General features: G+C 46.7%; 1 protein-coding gene and 2 pseudogenes across 1 annotated transcript; 1 reads left to right on the top strand and 2 right to left on the bottom strand.

The window, feature by feature from the left end:
* Positions 1–3,317: 3,317 nt before the first annotated feature.
* On the bottom strand, positions 3,318–4,397 carry LOC125519500 (BTB/POZ and MATH domain-containing protein 2-like). The gene has a single exon (XM_048684292.1). It carries the CDS (start codon positions 4,395–4,397, stop codon positions 3,318–3,320), a length of 1,080 nt encoding a protein of 359 aa, XP_048540249.1.
* Positions 4,398–8,045: 3,648 nt separating this feature from the next.
* Positions 8,046–9,899, bottom strand: LOC125519499 (annotated as a pseudogene).
* Position 9,900: 1 nt separating this feature from the next.
* Positions 9,901–10,967, top strand: LOC125519498 (annotated as a pseudogene).
* Positions 10,968–22,517: the final 11,550 nt, after the last annotated feature.

The following is a 22,517-nucleotide window of genomic DNA, read 5'->3' as shown; positions in this document are numbered from 1 at the left end:
TCGGTTCTGTGGTACAAAACTGCAGCACTTCGGGATATACAACATGATGATTATCACGTTGCAACATTGAGTGAATCAATGAGTTGAAGATGATGTATCACCAATGGGCTAGTGAGTTCACACTGTGTCACGGGATCACATGCAAGTCGTAGGGTGCAAAGTGCTTTTGCTAATGAAACAAAGAATGCATGTGCTGTCAAAAGGTTGAGCCCCATTGCCTCATGCCTACAAAAGTGAGCAGATACAACCTTCCATGCATCACACAACAACTCATCCTCCACTACTGTGTACCCCGCCATCGTGCTTACTCTAGGAAACAAAGAGAAGGTAAAATAAAAGCTCAATGACATTTGACCGAATACTTGTCGGGCATGATGTCTGCCATGGATGGCGTCGGCTGGGAGAGAGGGTACGTGACTACGAGTGGATTCGGCGTGGACGACGATGTAGTCAAATGGGGCAGGCACGTGGGTGGGGGTTGCGGACGTCTGGCAATGTCTGGAAGGCGGCCAGAGAGGTGGACCGGCCGACAAGGTTCATTCCATTTCGGTTACCCATCTCAGTCGGATTCGAGTCCACAAATACCATGCTAGCATCCAATGCTACATTGTTTGTGAGATAGAGGCATCCACTATGTTGCATGCTACTTAAATAATGTGAGTCCACAACCTTGACGACTAGAAACGAGTAGAACAATTATCATACACCACATAGTCTCACAAACAAGTCACATACTTATTGATATATATCATCGATAATGTTCAAGGACTATATAGATAAGTTCATTGATACATAGATCATCACAGGATGGCCTCTAGGGCACATTTCCAACACAATAGGATACGAATCCAAAAGAAAGGTCAATAAGACCTTATTATCAATGAACAATGACCAATAAATTTTGAATGCGAAGGACATACAAAACGGTTTATAATTGAAATGCAAACAAATTTTCTATTTGAAGTATGGATCGGATACTAAGAAGTAAAGCCAGTGACACAAATTAACTTCCAAATTTACTCAAAGAATATTGTAATATCATGCCATTCTTATTGATACTCCCTTTCTTTTTGATATGGTGGGCTAGATTTTTTTTAAAATCAAATTGTCTTCCCTAATATCTTCGAAATTATATCTTTATGAATTAGTTACCCACATGTGTGTGGGCCCATGTGCTACAGAGGTTGTAAACTGCTATGCTTGCTATGACTTATTGAAATGGGCCTTCGTACAACAATTCCATATAGATGACCACACCGATCACTTTGCTTGCATGCATGTTACAGAAAACTGAAATACTAACCTCGACATTCTATTCAAAGTGTACAAATTCATTTATTTCTTTTTAGAGTGGTCTTTAAAAAAATGATTTTTATCATGCATAATTGCTAAGTTCCTAAGTCTCAATGTGGCTGCATCGCGAGCAGGATAAAAGCGTTTCTGATTTTTTACATAAGATTTATAACTTCGTATCACTAAATTATGGTTGCTATTTTAAGCTTATAAAATAAGTTGTAACTAGCTGGGTGACCCGTGCAATTGCGCGGCTAGACGTTGATGTGCTATTAGATATATAGACATATCTCATTAGAGCAAACCCAATAGCCAAAGCACTTAAAATTTTTGGTATCTTATGCTAATATTACTTCCGCAGACATGCACTGCCATTCAATTTTACTATGCAAATGTTGGTTCGTGGGCCAAATAAATCCATTATTCTGTGACCCGAAAGGTCAATGGTTTTTTATCTATGGTGCAAAATCAGGAACTTTCAAACTAATTTGTAGGTTATGTCTTGCACACCTCACCCTTTAGTGTCAACCTCCTCACCCCTATTTTCTTAAATTGAAATATATGACTCATACTTAACTTTGCATTCCTCTTCCTCCTTCCTCTGGTAGCCCTAAAGCATTTGTTTTGTTTTGTTGTGTGTGTGTGTGTGTGTGTGTGTGTGTGTGTGTGTGTGTGTGTGTGTGTGTGTGCACTGATATGTCTCTACATGCTATGATGCATCTATATTCTTCTTTGAACTATATATGTCGCTTGCCCTTGTAGGGTGTGTATGTCGACCAACAATTGTTGAAACATGTATCCCTTGCATGGTCTCGACATAGATTGTATCCATGCATGTTGCTTTGTACAAACTTATATGCTTTTGCACATTGGTATGATTTGTTGCTTCAGACTTTATTTTGCCGCAACAACACCATTTTTCTTGGCTCATACAATATGCTCACTTGCACACATCGCACATATTTATTGATATGTCATCCCTCTTCTCGATTTCATGCATGCCTTGTAACACACTTTTTAAAATTTTGATCCTTCCCCGTGTAAAACTTCTCCGTAAACTCCATTTGTCTTGAACATTGCAATTGATCAATTTGTTCTCTGTCGACACCAACCAACGTGGATTTAATCTATACTATAAATATTTTCCCGTAAACTTATCTCAACTATAAATATCTTCTTATATATAAATCTTATAGCTAAATCTATGTTTGATACACTAAACTATTTTTAGCGTGTTATCTTTTTAGTGGGTATCCATCATTACATAATATCTCTGTACAATTTGTTTCAATCTTTAGCTTTTCATGGATTCATACCAGTACTGTAATTTTTTTGGTATTTTATATTAAGAATATCATTTGTAAAATAGGGTTATACTTTGAAAATTCAGTAATATTAATTTGTAGCACGCTCTACATGGATGCACGCATTTACAAATTTGAGTCCTTCACGGAAGTCTGTAGGTGGACATATGCTTCGTACGTATTTGCTTTTCTCTGAACCTACGTGTTTTTTTAAACACCTACGTGCTGCAAAACATCTACGTGCTTTTCTTTTATAAGTTTCTGGGAACCTACGTGCTTGTGTTGGCTTGGTGCCGGTTTGTATCTTTTTTTGTGTGTCCTTTACGGACTCACATTGTCTACCTTTGGTAAACAATGCACGTGACAAACTTGTATAATCGGTTTATTTAGGCAGGCTTGATTCTAGCACCTGGGATGTATAAAAATGGATGGATGGATGGATAGAAGATAGATAGATTTTAACAACAAAGATGTTCTTTTTTAAAAAAAAACAAAGATGTTCAACGGCATAGCGCAACTAGCTATTAGAATTTTCATCACACTGTGGACGCAGTACAACTTCGTTTTAACCACTCCTGAGAGGGAAATTGCATATTTCAATAGAACTTCGCGGATTGCATTCCCAGCAGATATTGGATGAACCACCTCCAAATCAAGGACATAAACAGAAGATTACAAAATATATAAGAGAGCAAGCAATTGCATTAAGATGAACTTCTACTAATTAGGCGGCAGCACGCCAAGGAGCATGTCCTTCATAAGAGTGGGGCAGCTGCTGCAGAGATGTTCAAACCCTTCTGTCTCTACGACAGCCCTCAGGTTCGGCGGGCTACGGAGAAACTCATAGCTTGCCTTCTTCAGCCAGACACAGCCGTGTTGCTCGGCGAGTGCCAGGATGGTGGTCAGCGTGCCCACTTCGATGTGGAGTTTCTTCTCGCACATCGCTCTAAGCCTTCGGAGGTCGTACCTGTCCGCCGCGACGAGCAGGTGTTGCAGCAGGACCCCCTCGCCCTCGTTCTCATCCGTCCTTGGCACGGGCAGCGAGTCTCCGTAGATGAACCCGAGCATTGCCTTGAACACCGCCGCGTCCATGTCGTCTATCTGCACGACGGCCGACGACGTGCCTTCCTTCATGTGGCCAAAGAGAGCTGCCTTGAAGACGGTAGAGCGTGCAGCGAGGACGCAGCGGTGTGCGGCAAACGTCTCACCGCCGACCTGGAAGGTAACATCGGCGCCCTCCCCTGCAATGAGAAGGTCGTTGAAGTTTCTTTGCATGTCCGACGGCGGCACTACGATAGAGGCCAAAGTGTCGACGCATATCGGATCTACGACTACGATGTCGCAGCGGATGGTGAAGCTGTCGTCCTTGAAGTGTTTGGATTTCTCCAGGACGTCCCTTCGCACGAACTTGTGGAATTCTTCTGTCTCCTCCCAGAGTTGGAACTCGAGTACTCTGCTTGCATGGATGCGTGCCGGCTCCTGCTTCTCCGTCTCGTCCACGAAACTGAACTCGACCTGCGCCTTCACGGGCTCTTCGGTTCCAGTGGCTACCTTTCGGAGGAAAATACTAAGTGAGATGAAGCCGGCGTTGTCAGTGTTATTGCCGTTGGGGTAGCAGAGGATATGCAAATGAGTGCCTCCGACTGTGATGCAGCGTGACAAAAAGGGCTCGCCCGCTGGAGTGCGCGAGAGGCCTTCGACGACAAGCAAATGGTACCCGCTAGTGCCAGCTATGGCAGGTGAGGCTGCTTTGCTCAGGATCTTGCCGTCGGCGATGACAGATAAACCCGCGAAGGACATGATTGATTGATGAATCGGCAACTGCAAGTAATTTGCAACGTTATGATGCCGCACACCAGTAGATATGAGAGAGAGAGAGAGAGAGAGAGAGAGAGAGAGAGAGAGAGAGAGAGAGAGAGAGAGAGAGAGAGGTGAAACAGCAAACGAACTAACCAACGGAGGATCGCCTTATGTCGCCGGCCGGCCGGCCGTGTGGGAGACCAAGCTGTTGAACTTGAACCTAGTGCTCGAACTATGGGCAAGATCACAAGGATCGTACGAGAACTGTGGCTACACTTACCCTGGAATTAATCGCACTTTGTCAAATGCAACCAACGCCTTTGAACTTCCAACCCGTGCATGCAACGTGACCGTGACCACAAATACAAGATGGCAACAATGTCTGTTTCTGGAAGCAGATTGTAACAATAGATTAAACACACGAATAGAAGCCAATTTTGTGTGATGCCTCTTCTTATCTCGAGAGAAGCTGACTAGTGATCCGAATAAGGATGCATCATTTAATCTGAGCAGGAAGTTCGACGTATGGGCTTAGATAAGGTGCTAAGCACATTAAATAGTTTAGCAAGTATAGTCCCCAATGCATTGGTGTTTAAGTTGTTGTTGCTAAGCTCCCTTCATTTAATGACTTAGCTACTAAACTCTTTACCGAAAAAGGCTTTCGCCCCGCTTTATATATAAAGCAAAGACCAACATCATCCAGAAAAAACGCACGCCAACACCACACACCCAAGGTAGGATACAAAAGCGCTGAGCTCAGCAACACCACCCCTAGCACACTACCACGAAGAGATGAAGTTGCATACAACGAACCATGGACTCCAAAGCGGCGCCTTTAGGAAGGATACGACACCGGAGCGCCGCCACCGCCAGATCCGAGGATCAGAGTTTCCCCTGGAGCCGCACGACGGGTGGTGAGAGCCGCGACGACGCCTTCAAGACGGGAACGAGCTTCGCCGTCACCGGTCCGTCCGAAGATAGAGCAGGTTTCACCCCGGCCAACACTCACCGCCACTGAACGCTACACCCCGGCTACCACGCCGCCCACACGGCCATGGTCACCGAGTAGCGCCAAGACACGGGCTCTGCCCAAGAGCACCGTGCTACCGCCACCAGGGCCGCCGCCCCGGCATCCAAGACCTTGACACCACCGCACCCGAGACCCGCCGGTACCCCAACCAAAGAGACGAGCGGAAGAGGACCCGCCTTTGCACCCCTGGTCCACTCCCAGTGTCGAGAACCAATAGGTCGGCCAGCACTGGCATCCATCGACCCATCCTGCAGCCCGGAGCGTTAGACGAGTTCGGTCCTGCAGCACCGTGGGGGGGGGGGGACGAGGTCAGTCCTGCTGCACCGTGCGCGAGACGAGCTCGGTTCTGCTGCACCGGGTGCGGGACGAGCGATGGACCGCAGCTGGGAAAGGGCCAGCCCTTCGAAGGGAGTAGCGACCGGGAGCCGAGGAGATGGGTGAAGGCCGAAACGGTAGATCACAGACAAGTCGACAACGGAGAAGACGGTCGCCGCCGCAGGCAGATCCGCCAAGCCACCATGAAGCTGCCAAGACACCGGGAGTCCACCATCGCCGGACCTCCACAATTCGCCGCCCACGGCCGGAGCAACATCCACCCCCGGCCGCTGCCCTACCCGCGTCGCCCAGCGAGCTCCTAGCGTCGGAGCTGCTGGGCACGCACCACCGATGCCATGTGCCGCCGACCGACCCCCACCGCCCGATCCGGCCGGATACAACAGGAGGCCGACTGCGCGCCACCTCCCGAGACGGGAGCGCCGCAGCCTCCCCGCCGCGCGCCAGATCCAGGGCGCCTGCGCGCCGCCACCAGCCAGCCGGCCCGCGAGCTGCTGAACCCCGCGATGTCCAGCGCCACCGCTCGAGGAGGCCGCCCCGTGCCAGCGTCCCACGAGCACAGGGGGAGAAGGGCATAGCCGCCGCGCCCACCGGGCTTTGCCCGACGGAGCTCGCCGACGGCGGCAGAGGGGAGGGGGGTAGGCGGGGTCGCGGCCCGACGGAGCTAAGGTTTGGCCTAGGTTTGCATGCTTGGCATTGGTTCTTCCTGGGGTCACCAAACCCATATCTCTTCTCTTAATTGTCCTGCCACATCAGATTTTTTTGCCTACATGGCAGACTTAGCACCTGTACAAGGTGGAGCATTGGGAGGGGCCTAACTTCAACAGTAACATTGAGTCTAACTCAGCAAATTCTCATTAGCATGCTTCCCTCGTCTAGCCTAATTCAGTAGCCCATCTTAATAAATTTATAGTTGGAATGTTAGGCAATTTTGTGATTAATTCCTTGGCTCATGATTAGCTCTTCTATATTTTGGTATCATCTATCCTTACATATGCATGATTGCATTTTACAATACCCACACAATGCAGGTTGATCGAATCGGTTTTTTGGATGAAATGGCGCATCAGTTATATATCCTTAGATAACTAGTATGCTTTCAGGGCATTTTACTACACGCACGGATGAAATCAGGGGGGCTAAGAGATTTCTTCAGGCAAGTTACGTAACAACCCGTAGGTCCTACGTAAATCTAGCATTTTGGGGGAAACTTGATAACCACGACTTGGTACATTGTGTCCGGTTGGTACACAAACAATTACCCGATGGTACTAGGATTAGGACTTTGTAGCCGGTTAGGTTAGCTCGTGTTGGTTATCCTAGGTGCTTGGATACCAATATATATACCCCTTCAACGAAAAAGGCTTTCGCCAACCATGCACTATTTCAATGTGCACGTTGGCACTGACTATGGTCTTCAACTGGGACTTCTTCCACAATATTCCCATATTTTGTTTTGCTTCAGCACAACCTAGATTATTATTCTTTTTCTGTATGATTATTTTAAAAATAAACCTACAGACAAGTCATTTTTTTGGGGCGGGAAGAGCTACAGACAAGTCAGTTTAACACGGCTGCTATGTTTCAGATACATAGTACTTTCTCTTTTTTTTGCATCGACAATTGCTAAGTTTCAAACAATTTTATTGCAGATTACTAGATCAATATAGCTGCATGACAACAAACTCGATAGGAGTAGAAGCATTTCTGAATATATAGCAATTGACCAGCGGATTTGCATGCCCGACACAGATACGATGAAGCATCCGGTAAACAAGGACATACAGTAAATAGTAATCCTACTAGAAGATTAACGAAATATATAGATTAAGATCCACTGAATTCGCATGAGCTACTACTTAGATGGCAGCTTGGCAAGGAAAGGACGACGCAGCAAACCATTGCACACCTTCTTCATCCCTTCGAAGTGGTGGTTTTGATCACATCATCCGAGGCCACCCAGAGGTCGCACCGGAAGGTTAAGCTGCCCTTGATGAGGTTGTAGTTCATGAACTCTCTTGTGACGAACTTTTCGCAGCCCCAATCCTACTTAGATAGCAATTCGTCCAAAGCTAGAAAACGCCATCCATCACTGAACCAGTGTGAGAAATGGCACCCACCCCTCGACCTGTTAAACACCTCGGTTGCTGCCTCCAAGAGTCTTCCTAGATCAAAGTCGAAGAGCCTTCATTCCCCTTTCCTTCTGCAATGACAAATACAGTAAGCAAGGGATGTGAGAAATTGACGTGAACACAAGAGCTATACATCAATATGATGATGAAGTCCTAGTTAGCCGGCAGCAGTCCAATGATCATGTCCTTCATAAGAGTGGGGCAGCTCCTGCACAAATGATCGAAGCCATCAGTGGACACCACCGCCCTCAGGTTGTCCGGACACCGGAGGACTCGCAGCACGCCTTCTTCAGCCCATCGCAGCCGTGCTACTCGGCGTGCGTCAGGATGGTCGTTGCCGTGCTCAGACAGCTTCTTATCGCACATTGCCCTGAGTCTTGGGAGGTCATACATGTCCGCTGCAACGAGCAGGTGCTGCAGAAGGATGCCTTCATTCTCTTCGGTGCCCGGTGTAGGCAGCAAGCCGCCATAGATGAACCCTAGCATCGCCTTGAAGAGGGCCGCGTCCATGTCATCTACCTGTACCACCATCGATGTGCCTTCCTTCATGGCGCCAAAGAGCGCCGCTGTGAACACAACTGATCGGGCAGCGAGGATGCACCGGTGGGCGGCGAACTTCTCGCCGCCGACCTGGAATGCCACGTCAGAGCCGTTCCCAGACAGGAGAAGGTCGTTGAAGTTCAGTTGCATGTCACATGGTGGCACCATGATGAAGGCACAGGTGTTGCATGTGTGACTTAGGATCATTATGTCACACCGGAAGGTGAAGCTGTCGTCCTTGAGGTACTTGATATGTCCATGCCCTCCCTTCTCGCGGAGTTACCTAGGAATTCGAATATTTTGCCAGCAGGAATACATGTCGGCATTTGCTTGTCGGTGTCGTCAACAAAACTGAACTTGACCAGCGCCTTCACGGGCTCTACTGCAGCGGGCTCCTCTTCATCCTGCAGGGAAAGGGCAAGTGATACCACTACCAGAAACTGAAGTTTTCCTCACAGTGATCATTTTTCCTGTGGGGCCCGAAGCATCTCACAGGATAATGAATTTTCCAGGCGGGTTTACTTAAGCACCGAGGAAAATATCACATTTTACTATAGGTTAGTATATACCTCACAGAAAAATGAATTGTCCCATGAGGCTAGCACACAAGAAAATGGTCAGACCAGTCCTCCAGCGGCAGCGAAACCCACTATCGCGCCAAAGAAACTCGTGCGCGCGTGAAAATTCTCTTTCCGGATTCTTTGTGGAGAGAAGTCGCGCGAAGGCTCGTCCGGATTCTTTTTCCCTGTGTGCAGCGGCCCATGGGAGAAAAAAACTTCGAGACAAAAGGAAACCCTACGCAGAAAAATCACACAGAGCAATTGTCATGGTCAAAAAGAAAAAGAATGCCATTCTCTTAATAATAGCAATGACATCCTATCATTAATAAAAATTTCATCCTCTCAATAATAAAAATATCAACCTCTGTAATTAAAAATGCCATCCTCGTAATAATAAAGTTGACATCCTCTAAATAATAAAGTTGACGTCCTCTTCATAATAAAATGATATGTTATTAATAATAAAATATCATTACTCGGGGCCAAAAATATAGATAGAGGACAGAGAGATGGTAAAAGAAAAGGAAAGACGGGTTGATGTCTGTTGTGCCGAAGGCAAAAACTAAACTATGAGAAATTTTAACTAGGTAAAGATGAGATGTTCTATTCTTTACCTGCCCGCTAAAAAAGAGAAAGAGATGTTTCCTTTACCAATCTCCAGCAAATCCATGTTTATATGGTATAAACCCGGGGCCTCAGCATACTCGGGATAAGGAATTTTCTCAGAGATATATGCTGGCACCATCCGATTCGATCTTGCACCAGATTGAGTTTAGGTCTCTTATTCGTTCCTCCATCATGTGGCGTTGCCTTGTATATATAGCGTACGTACCTGACAGACTTGGCCCTAATCTGCGTACCACGATTTCTGCAGGTACAGGTACTTTAGAGCTGTTTCGTCGATCATGATGACGTTCACGGGTGAATCTGTCTACTCCGGCGGCAATTTCCTCAGCGCGGCCTCCCCCATCATCAACGCGGGCGCAGACAGAGGGTACCACTTGCTTGTCGTTGACGGCCACTCGCGCACCAACAAATTCTTCTGGTCTCTTCCTTTCATCATCCGCGGCCAACACTGGCGCATCTACTATGACCCCCACGTCGACGGCAGCCTGGTAACACTACAACTTTGCCTTGTCATCGGCACTATAGACCTCGTGAAGGCACATTTCGAGTTCAGTTTCGTTGAAGAGAACGACGAGCAAGAGCGGGCACGTATCCATGATGGTAGTGAGATATTCGAGTTCCGAGGCCGGTTCAGCCACCATACAAAGGTCCTCAAAAAGGAGACCTGGGAGAAATTCATCAGAGACGACAGATTCACCATTCGATGCGACGTCATGGTCCTTGCGCAGGGCGCGACAACAAGGACTTCTTCCTTCATCGCGGTGCCACCGTCCGACATGCAGCAGAACTTTATGGATCTTCTCCTGTCCGGCGACGGCACGGACGTCGTCTTCCGGTGGGTGGCGAGACGTTCACCGCCCACAAGTGCGTTCTCGCGGCCCGCTCTGCCTTCTTCAGGGCGCAGCTCTTCGGCCCAATGAAAGAAGGCACGGCGTCGACGAACACAATCCTGCAGATCGACGACATGCACGCTGAGGTATTCAGCATGATGCTAAGGTTCATCTATGGAGACTCGCTGCCAGCTCCTCCCGTGGATGAGAACGAGGGCGTTCTTCTACAACACCTGCTTGTCGCGGCGGATCGGTATGACCTCAGGCGGCTGAGGGCAATGTGTGAGGACAAGCTATGCGACTACATCGACATTAGCTCGGTAGCAACCATCCTGTCGCTCGCCGACCAACACAGCTGCGATGGGCTGAAGAAGGCGTGCTACCATTTCCTCGACTGTCCGGCGAACCTAAGGGCTTTTGTGGAGACCGAAGAGTTTGATCATCTGCAGAGGAGCTGCCCCCGTATTACGAAGGAAATTATCCTTAACATGCTTCCCTCGCCTAGCCTAATTCAGTAGCTCATCTTAATACATCGATTGTTAGAAAGTATTACGATCCTTAACATGCTCACACCGATACATACCAGGAAAATCAAGAGCTCTTTTTTGCCGCCCAGAACAGGTTTGCTGAAGCCAGCACAAATTTGCCGGCCCACTCTGCCCATGAGCTGTTTTTGTTTCACATTGTGTCTTAGTAGGTTTTTCAACAACAGGCCCATTGTCGTATTTTAGGAGCTATATATTTAAGAGCCTATGAAAAATAGAAAAAAATATATTTTCGAGATTGTCCAGTATGTCTTTTATCAAACAATATTCAATGTATATTAAGAAAATTTCTCCGTATATTAAAAGATCTTCATCATTTAATTAATAAAGTTCATTGCGTATTAAAAATTGTTCAATATTCCTCCTCCCCGCAAAAAGGAGATTAGTGTTACTTTGCCTCTCGTGGCCTTAGGAACATGGAACACAATGGATCAAGGCCCTTACGAGTGGGAGGGCTTTATTTTAAGATGTTTCTTTGAGTTCTGTTACGATTTATGTCGTGCCTAGGAAGACGGGCGGCGGCAACACTATGGAATAAGTTTTTCCTCGCCTAGCCCCCATCTTGGTGGTGCGTATAGCATGCTTCGACGGCCTCAGTGATGCTACGAGGCATATGCTTCGACGACTATGGCGACGTGCGATGACATATTTGCAGAGAGAGAGAGAGAGAGAAAGAGAGGCTAGGCTAAGATGCGGTTGTATTCCTTGAATCTCCAGCGGATAATTGAATATATGGGTAAATTCATTACCAAATAATTGAATTGCAGCGGACTGAATTCGGGCTCGGACGCAATAAATATCCTGGGCTTCTTTGTATCACGATACGGCCGGTGGGCAGAAGCGCTTTGACAGCAAATTCATCGATCATCATGTCGTTCATGGGTAAATCTGTCATCTCCAACAGCAAGCTCCTCGGGGACAATGCTTCCGCTAGCATCGACGCCGGGGCAGCAAACGGATACCACTTGCTTGTCTCGCACACCCGCGGATCCATCGGCTCTTGCTTTTTCATCATCGGCGGTCAATGTTGCTGCATCTACTACTGCCCCCATGCCTATGGCGGCCTCGTAACAGTACAACTTGTTAAACATGTCACATTACATATGACTTGGGCATCACATAGAGTAGTTAGGAGGATCTAGTTTGTTAGTACTTGTTTATCTTTTAATGTAATCCTCCTCTTATCTCTTCGGTTGTTTCAACCAACGATGTAATCTATCTATCGATGTATGCCTCTGCGAGAGCTGGCCTCACCAATATCAATATAAATACATGCGGGTTCCCATGTTACGTGAGTTGAGACACTTTACGAAACCTTTCATGGTATACACAGCCTCCTCTCCCACCTCGTCTAGCCTCCATCGTTCCTCTCCTACCCGCCATGGCTTCCCCAAGCCAAACTCCCTCAGCCGGCCTCAACAACACCATCTCTAAACCCTTAACCCGCACCAACTATGTGCTTTGCCGTGCCCAAGCCCGATCCCAAATCATTGGGGCAGGTCTCTTTGGTTACCTTGATGGAACCATCCCTGAACCATCATCCAAAATCATCTCAAAAAAACTCCAAAGGGAAGGACCAGGTCGTTCCCAACCCAGCCTATGCTGCTTGGTTAATCCAAGATCAGCAACTAGTAGCCTATCTGCTCAGGAATCTTTCTAAGGAAGTCCTAGTGCAAGTTGCCTCTCTGGAAACCTCACAAGCCATCTGGTCCGCTCTCACAAACATGTTTGCAGCCCAATCCAGATCGAAAATAAACATCTGCTGCACCGCCCTCACCAACGCCCAGAAGGGATCCCAATCTGCTGCTGCCTTCTTCGGTCACATGAGATCCCTGTCAGATGAACTTGCTATGGCAGGAAAACCCCTCCTAGAGGAAGAACTAATCTCCTTCATAGTTGCTGGCCTTGACATGGATTATGAACCACTTATCTCAGCCCTAGATGTCCGCACCGAACCACTATCTGTTGATGATCTCTTCGGCATGGTGGCGAACTTTGATCAGCGCATGGAGCTTTTCCAGGGCACAGGCGCCGGGGCTTTCAAGTCCTCGGCCAACAGTGCCTCACGGGGACGCGGCGGCGCTCCCAAGGGTGGCTACCGTAACTCACCCAAGGGTGGAAACGGCAGCGGCAACAGCAATTACAACAACGGTGGCGGCGGCTACCGCGGCAACAGCAGCGGAGGTGGTGATGGCGGCTACAACCAGGGCGGCGGTGGTGGCTACCGCGGCTCTGGTGGTGGCTACAATGGCGGCGGTGGCGGGGGCTACTACAACAACAATGGGCCCCCACGCCATAACTACAACAACAATCAAGGTCGTCAAGGCGGCCGTTTCACCGGGTATGAAGAATATGAAAACAAGTGTCAGATTTGCAAAAAAACTAACCACATTGCAAAGGAGTGTAAGTGGCGCTATGCACACGACAACTCTCAGAGGAGACGAGTTGCAGCTGCAGCAGATGCCTCATATGGAGCAGATTCCAACTGGTATCTTGACTCCGGTGCAAATGAGAACATCACCTCCGAGCTAGAGAAAATGACCATGCATGAGAAATACCATGGCCAAGAGCAAGTCCACACTGCAGAAAATGGTCCAGGTATGATGATAAGTCATGTTGGCAAGTCTATTATTAAAACCCCACATCGTGATATTCTTGTAGATGAAGTCCTACACATTCCCAATGCATAAAAAAATCTCCTTTCGGTTCATCGTATTACTCTTGATAATGGTGTCTTCATAGAGTTTCACCCTTTTTTCTTCTTGATAAAGGATCAGGTCACGAGGAGGGTCCTCTATCGCGGTAGATGTGTGGAAGGTCTCTACCCGTTGATTCCCAAGTTTTCCAAGTCAAATAAGCAAGCCTATGGAGCATTCAAGGTGTCTTCAGAACGATGGCACAATCGTTTAGGCCACCCGTCTTTCTCTATTGTCTATCAAATTCTTAGCAAAAATAAGCTCGCTTTTGTTGATGAGCATGATCGTGAAACTATTTGTGATTCTTGTCAAAGAGCAAAAAGGCACCAATTACCATACCCAATTTCCACTAGTGTGTCTACAAAACCCTTGCAACTTATTTTTTCGGATGTATGGGAACCGACTCCCTCCTCTGTTGGTAGGCACAACTATTATGTGAGCTTCATTGATGATTTCAGCAAGTACACGTGGATATATCTTCTTAAGAAACGTTCCGATGTTTTCCAAGTTTTTCTTAACTTTCAAGCTTTAGTAGAAAGGAAATTTTATTGCAAAATACTTGCTATGCAATCGGACTGGGTGGTGAGTATGAGAAACTCAACTCCTTCTTTCAACGGATAGGAATTTCTCATCACATTTCTTGCCCCCATGCTCATCAATAGAACGGTTCCGTTGAACGTAAGCATAGGCACATTGTTGACATAGGTCTCTCCCTCCTTGCTGCCGCATCCATGCCACTCAAGTATTGGGATGAGGCCTTTCTCACAGCCGTCCATCTCATCAATATTCTGCCTAGCCGTGTCATCAATCATGAAACACCCACTGAACGTCTTCTTCACACCAAACCAGATTACTCCTCACTCTGTGTGTTTGGTTGTGCTTGTTGGCCGAATCTACGCCCTTACAACAATCGTAAACTCATGTTTAGATCAACCCAATGTGTCTTCCTTGGTTATAGTGCACAACACAAGGGTGTCAAATGTCTTGATGTTTCTACTGGACGTGTGTATATCTCTAGGGATGTCGTCTTTGATGAAACCGTTTTTCCTTTTGCCAAACTCCACCCAAATGTCGGTGCCCTTCTTCGCAAAGAAATACTTCTTCTGCCCTCATCCTTATCCGGCGTTGATCATGGGGGAGTAAATAATAGTACTGATCAACTTGTACCTAATCATCATATTATGCCTGAGATTACTGCTGCAGATTGTTCAGATGGTGCAAATCACAAAGAAAACAGCCTTCATTTTATGTGCCCCCCAGCTAGAGACACAGGCGCAAACCGAGGCGTATCCACCTCGGGATCTCCATCGCAGCAGGGGCCAGAATCCGCCCCGGGACTTGGGCGTATAGCACCTGGCCCCGCCTTGGGCCTGGAGCGCACTACCGCGCGCGACAACGATGGCTCGGGCCCGCTCCAATCTCCAGATGCAGCTTGGCGGGCGGTTGCGCCTGGCTTACCGGATTGGCCCGCGCCAGATTCGCCAGGCCCCACCAGTCCGGCCCGGTCGCCCACGCCGCAGTTGTCTCCAGCAGGCGCGACACAATCTGCCTCGGGATTAGAGGCGACAGCGCCTGAAGCTGATGCATCCGAGGGATCTTCTGCGCCTGCACACGCTGGAGTTTCTCCTGTGGCTACGCGTACAAGACTTCAAAAGGTAATAACAGCTCGTTTAAATTAGAAAAATTTCTCTAAGTTTGGTATGTCCTGTACAACTGGTGAACCTAACAATTTGATAACAGCACTTGGTGATCCTAGGTGGAAATTGGCCATGGATGAAGAAATCATGGCATTGAAGAAAAATAAGACGTGGCATTTTGTTCCTCCTCAGCAAGGCAGAAACTTAATTGATTGCAAGTAGGTCTATCGAATCAAGAAAAAAATCTGATGGCACTGTAGATCGGTACAAGGCAAGACTTGTAGCAAAGGGTTTCAAGCAAAGGTATGGCATAGATTATGAAGATACATTTAGTCTTGTTGTTAAAGCTGCAACGATACGCCTTGTGCTATCAATAGCTGTGTCCAGGAGATGGAGTCTCAGACAGCTAGACGTACAGAACGCGTTCCTTCATGGTGTTCTGGAAGAGGAAGCGTTCATGAAACAACCTCCTGGGTTTGAAGACAAAAATGCACCTTTTCATGTCTGCAAGCTTGATAAAGCACTGTATGGATTGAAACAAGCACCTCGGGCCTGGTACTCACGGTTGAGCATGAAACTTCAATCTCTTGGTTTCGTTTCATCAAAATCCGACACGTCTCTATTTATCTATAACAAACATAAGACATCCATATTTGTTCTCATATATGTTAATGATATTATTGTTACTAGTTCTTCTGATGGAGCTGTAACAGCACTGCTCAAGGACCTAGGCTCTGAGTTTGCTCTCAAGGATTTGGGAGATCTGCATTTCTTCTTGGGTATTGAAGTTAAGAAACATGGTAATGGTATTCATCTATCTCAAGCAAAGTATGCCGCTGAACTGTTAAGTAGAATTGGCATGCAAAACTATAAACCTTCTCCAACACCACTGTCTAGTTCAGAATCATTATCTCTGACAGAAGGCGAGCCAGTGAACCAAGAGGATATTACTAGTTACAGGATCTTAGTTGGTGGTCTACAATACCTGACTCTTACTCGACCTGACATCTCCTTTGCAGTTAACAAGGTGTGTCAGTTCCTTCATGCACCTACCATAGCTCACTGGACAGCAGCAAAACGGATCCTAAGGTATATAAGGAATACTATAACCACAGGTCTTACATTTAGTAAGTCTTCTTCCACACTTGTCAGTGCCTTCTCAGATGCAGACTGGGCTAGTTGTCTAGATGACAGAAGGTCAACAGGTGGTTTTGCTATCTTTTATGGGTCTAATTTGATATCATGGTGTGCAAGAAAACAAGCTACTGTTTCCAGGTCAAGCACAGAAGTAGAATATAAGGCATTAGCAAATGCAACAACAGGAGTCATTTGGGTTCAGTCCATGCTCAAAGAACTTGGAATAGCACAAGATAAATCTTCTTGCTTGTGGTGTGATAATCTTGGTGCTACCTATTTGTCTGCCAATCCAGTTTTCCATGCTAGAACAAAACATATTGAAATAGACTTTCATTTTGTAAGAGAACGTGTTGCCAACAAACAGCTTGAGATCAGATTTATACCCTCTAAAGATCAGGTTGCAGATGGATTCACAAAAGCATTGCCTACCAGAAGTTTTGAAGAGTTTAAGCGTAATCTCAACTTAGTACAGTTGTGATTATGGGGGAGTGTTAAACATGTCACGTTACATATGACTTGGGCATCACGTAGAGTAGTTAGGAGGATCTAGTTTGTTAGTACTTGTTTATCTCTTAATGTAATTCTCCTCTTATCTCTTCGGTTGTTTCAACCAACGATGTAATCTATCTATCGATGCATGCCTCTGTGAGAGCTGGCCTTGCCAATATCAATATAAATACATGCAGGCTCCCATGTTACGGGAGTTGAGACGCTTTACGAAACCTTCCACAACTTTGCCTTGTCCAGGGCACTATAGATCCTGTGAAGGCACATTTCGAGTTCAGTTTCGTCGAAGAGACCAACAAGCAAGAGCCGGCTCGTATCCATGGTGGTAGTAAACTATTTGAGTTCCCAGACCAGTACGACCACCATAAGAAGGTCCTCAAAACAGAGTTCTTGGAGAAATTCGTCAGGACAACAGTTTCCCCATCCGGTGCGATATCATGGTCCTTGACGAGGATGTGCTCCCTACTGCAACTTCTTCCTTGATCCCGGTGCCACCGCTCGACATGTAGCAAAACTTTATGGACCTTTTCCTCAATATTGAGGGCACGAACGTCATCTTTGAGGTGGGCGGCGAGACGTTCAAAGCCCACAAGTGCATTCTCGCCGCCCGCTCTACTTTCTTCAGGACATTGCTCTTCGGCCCCATGAAAGAAGGCACATCGTCCACTGCCATGATCGTGCAAATAGACGACCGACATGCACGCTGCGATATTCACATGATGCTGGGGTTCATCTACAGTTACTCGCTGCCAGCTCCTCTGGTGGATGAGAACAAGGGCGTACTTCTGCAACACCTGCTCATCGCAGCGGATCGGTATGACCTCCGGCGGCTGAGGGTGATGTGTGAGAAGAACCTATGTGGGTACATCAACATTGGATCGACGGCAACCATCCTGACACTCGCCAACCAGCACAGCTGCCCCGGGCTGAAGAATGTGTGCTACCATTACCTCCAGTATCTGGCGAACCTGAGGGCTATCGTAGAGACAAAAGAGTTTGATCATCTGAAGAGGATCTGCCCCCATCTTATGAAGGAAATTCGCATTAGCATGCTTCCCTCGCCTAGCCTAATTCAGTAGCCAATCTTAATAAATTTATTGTTGGAAAGCTAGGCAACTTCGCGATTAATTCCTTGGCTCATGACTTGGTATATTTTGTGCGCAAGTTTTCATCCATAGGAAAACTTCATAACCACGACTTTTTGTGTCCGGTTGGTACACAAAACAATTACCCAATGGTACTAGGATTAGGACTTTGTAGCTGGTTAGGTTAGTTTGTGTTGGTTATCCTAGGTGCTACTACCAATATATATACCCCTTCAACGAAAAAGGCTTTCTCAACCATACACTCTTTCAATGTGCACGTTGGCACTAACTATGGTCTTCAACTGGGACTCCTTCCACAATATTCCCATACTTTGTTTTGCTTCAGCACAACCTTGATTATTACGTCCTCCTTTCCGGTCTATAGGGTTTATCTCAAAATCTTAGTTTTTCCATTTTATAAGGCTCAATTTGGTTGTTCCCCATCACAATTTCAGATTCGAAGGTGCATTAAATAATTGCATGCAAGTATTAAGAGAAAATCGACCAATGCATGTACTTTATGTATGCATGCATTGCAATTAATACATTGGTAAACATAAATTTTTGAAGAAAACAAGAGCATTAATTGGGTGCTTTTGCAAATTACAAAAAATATTCCACCACTCACCATCTATCTTGGTTGGTGAGATTGTTGAATTGAGCCCTATAAACCGGAAAGGATGGAGTATTTTTTTCTACCTGAAATCTAAAAAGTGCTTACGCACTACTTAGACGAATCGAGCGGTCGGCTCTTGTCTGCACATCACGCTGGCTCCGTCACTTATCGAATGCATGTATGGGCATGTTTTGTCTCTTAGTGCATGTGATTGATGGCATTATGTGAATAGAAAAAACATATCCACATGTATTTATTTCGGATTTTCAATTTTTTAAAAAGTCATATCGTTCAAACCACACATCGAAATTCAGATCCGTCTTCGCCGTTGGATTCCTTGTGACGAGATCTTTAAAACTAGATCACGCATGGGCATGTTTCGACGAATTTTGTTCGATGCCAACTTTCGTGCTATATTATGCAACTTTAGTACTGTATCGTGCAACTTTTTTCAAAACCAATTTTTGGATCTGCATCATTCAACTTTCATGAGGTTGCAATGTAGCAATCATGACAACTTTGATGTGCAACTAGTCTACTATCCCGACCAACTACCAAGTAGTCGTTGTGCAATCCTCCTCCTTACTCGTGGATTCGTAGTTTTTCACTGTTGGTACACCCTACTCTCACCTCCCCTGCAAGCGATTTGTGCAACTTAGTCTATTGTTCAAGCCAACTGCCTATTAGTCAATGTGCCACTCCTTCCCCTTCCTATTTGTGGACATGTATTTTCAATTGGGGGGTAGCAAACAGAGTTGCACATACTCTGCTAGGTAGTTGGTCAGGGCAACATACGAAGTTACACATCTCACAAGCAAGGACGGTTGAATGGTAAAAAATTAACATTCATGAGGGTTGTGCAAAGTTACATATAGACAGAGTGCGAAAGTTGCGAATCTCACTAGTAGGGGTGGTTTGGACCGTGTGCTAGCAGGGAAACTACACATCTATGGGGGTATAGGAGAAAGTTGCAAATCACTGTTAGCCAGTTGGCCGTGGCAGTATCCGAAGTTGCACAACCACTACTAGAAAGTTGGCGGATGCAGTAAATAGTGAAAGAACATCCACAGGCAAGCGGAAAGTTGCACGTCAATTATTAGGCAGTTGGCCTGAGCAACGGACGAAATTGCTCATCTCACTGGAAGGGGTAGTTTGAGGGGATGGAGGTGACATCAGTGAAAATTGTGTGTCCACGGGGTAGGCGTGAAATTGCACATCCACGGTCAGCTAGTTGCATAACGACTACTAGGCAGTTGCACAAAACGAGGTACTAAATTGCACACAAAAAATTCATCGAAACATACCCATGCAGGATCTAGTTTTGAAGACCATGTCGTAAGGGTTCCAATGGTGAAAGTGGATCTTAATTTCGATGTTTGATTTAAAAGTTATGGCTTTTAAAATGAAAAGGAACTCTAAATTAATGTGTTCATATCTGGGTGCTTTCCAATCCGTAATTAAAAACATGTTGCATGTCCTTTCTTTTTTATGATGAGAAAGATTTTTTCTTTTTTGTTTGATGGAAACATGAACTTGCTAAAAGTGACAGCCGCTGCAGAGCGCCTGCCGCTCGCTAGATGCGTCCCTTTTTCTATATGTTTATTTCAATAATAAACCTACTGACAAGTCAGTTGACGGCTACTATGTTTTAGAACATACACGGTACTTCCTCTTTTTTTGCAGCGACAATTGCTAAGTTTCAAACGATTTTATTGCAGATTACTACATCGATATAGCTGCACAGCAACAAACTCGATAGGCGCAGAAGCATTTCTGAATATATCCCAATTGACCAGCGGATTTGCAAGCCCGACACGGATACAATGAAGCATCCGGTAAACAAGGACATACAGTAAATAGTACTACTACTAGAAGATTAACGAAATATATAAAGATAAAGATCCATTGAATTAGCATGGGCTACTACTTAGACGGCAGCATGGCAAGGAAAGGACGACGCAGGAAACCATTGCACGCCTTCTTCAGCCCTAGATCGCATCACCCGGGGCCACCAAGAGGTCGCACCGGAAGGTTAAGCTGTCGTAGATGAGGTTGTGGTTCATGAACTGTCTTGTGACGAGCTTTTCGCAGCCCCAATCGGAGCCTCGGAACGTGAACTTTTTGTCACCATGGGGATGTGCCACCGGCCCGAACCTGATGAACTTCTCGGTCTCGTCGACTAAACTGAACTGGAAGTGCGCCGTCACGGGCTTTGCTGTGGGATCCTCGGCGAGGAAAAGACGAAGCGATACGCAGTCGTCAGTGGCCTTGGGGTTGTAGGAGATGCACCAAGAACGGCCTCGGACCGTGAAATGGCGAGACTCGACAGGTCCGTTCCCGTAGTAGAGCGAGCTTGAGAAGCTTTGGAGGGCGAGCAAGTAGTACCCACTGGCGGCGTTGTAGACGTTGGTGGGGATAGTGGGAATGACCCATGAGACCAGCTTGCCGTCGGTGATGACGGATTCACCCACGAAGTGCATGGTGGATGAATCTGCAAGTGACTGCAAGTATATGTCGCATACTAGCACGAGTGAATATATATAGCACCAAGAAATGAAGGAGCGCAACGCCTCGATTCTCCTCGTATATGTTGATAGCTGTACGCGCACGCGTTTAATTAGTTAGGAGATCGAGAGTCAATCACTTGAAGAGCTGCTACATGCATGCAGCTTTTATGATTTCCACTTCCACTTCCAAGGACGAGGATTCAGTTTCCCTTAATTAATTTATTTACTTGTGTGATCGGAAGTCTCCTCGGGTGCCTACTTGTGTACTGCTCCACTTTTATGGCATCCACTTCCACTTCAAGCGTCACGCCAAGAGATCGCTACACTTTCCACAACCTGGCTTCCGATTTTCGTACGAATCTGTGAACTATGGCTGCAAACCATGGAATGAAACCGATGGCTGGATGGCTGTTGACATGTGTGGTACACAAATCCGATAGAAAGTCTATCCTACTATTAGAAAAGCAAACATAAATTCTCCTAAAGCCACGCAGCAAAATGCACACAAGATAAGCAGGACCATCCGATCAAATCAGTTAAAACATATTCTACCGTCTATATTAAGTTAATGGTCTGTCACCTGAATCAATTTCTCGGATCGATGTTCTGCCGAGCAGACGCCATAGTCTACCAATCAGTGCTAGCGCTCCGCATCCCCGCACACATACATCAACACCCCAAACCAATCTTTGTCCTGAAAAATCGCCATGCCAGCCCGCTCCTCCTCCTCTGCTTCCCCATGGGCGCTAGCGAACGGAGCCACCCACCCGATGCGACCGCCGACCGGAGCGGCGAGAGGCAAAGGAAAGTAGAGGTGGCTTCAGCGGCAGCGGGGGAGGACACGTTGCGGGCGGCTGGCATTCTGATCATGAACGAGGAGTCCGGTGCAATGCATCCTAGAAGGACTCCGAGGGTCAGGTCATCTTCACCACCACACGCGCTGATGCCGCCGCGCGCCATGAAGAGCAATAACACAATATGCACGTCATGGTAGAAAATATGTCAGCGAGCTCCGTGATGAGATCCTCGACGGCCGTCCAAACAGAAAAGTAACATGGCTAAACTCGCCACCCTGGGACACAGCCCAAACCAAACCAACAAGATGACCAACATCATCAAAACTACCGCCGAGGACACATAAAGCGACCATGGCAGCGCCTCCAAGGAGGGAAACGACACCCATAGGAGTCACCGCTGCCTGCATCAAAAGGTCGAGCAAGGATTTCTCCCTAGCCGAGTCTTAGCAATCCCATGTCGCTGGAGCAATAGTCGAGGAGGAGGAAGTCGGGTCGGAGGTCGGAACCACCATTGCAGGAAGGGAAGCAATGCTTGCTGTCA

Source organism: Triticum urartu, chromosome 7, assembly GCF_003073215.2.
Source record: "Triticum urartu cultivar G1812 chromosome 7, Tu2.1, whole genome shotgun sequence".
Classification (NCBI taxonomy): domain Eukaryota; kingdom Viridiplantae; phylum Streptophyta; class Magnoliopsida; order Poales; family Poaceae; genus Triticum; species Triticum urartu.
Note: the sequence above shows the minus strand (reverse complement) of the source record. Positions and strands in the feature narration are given on the sequence as shown.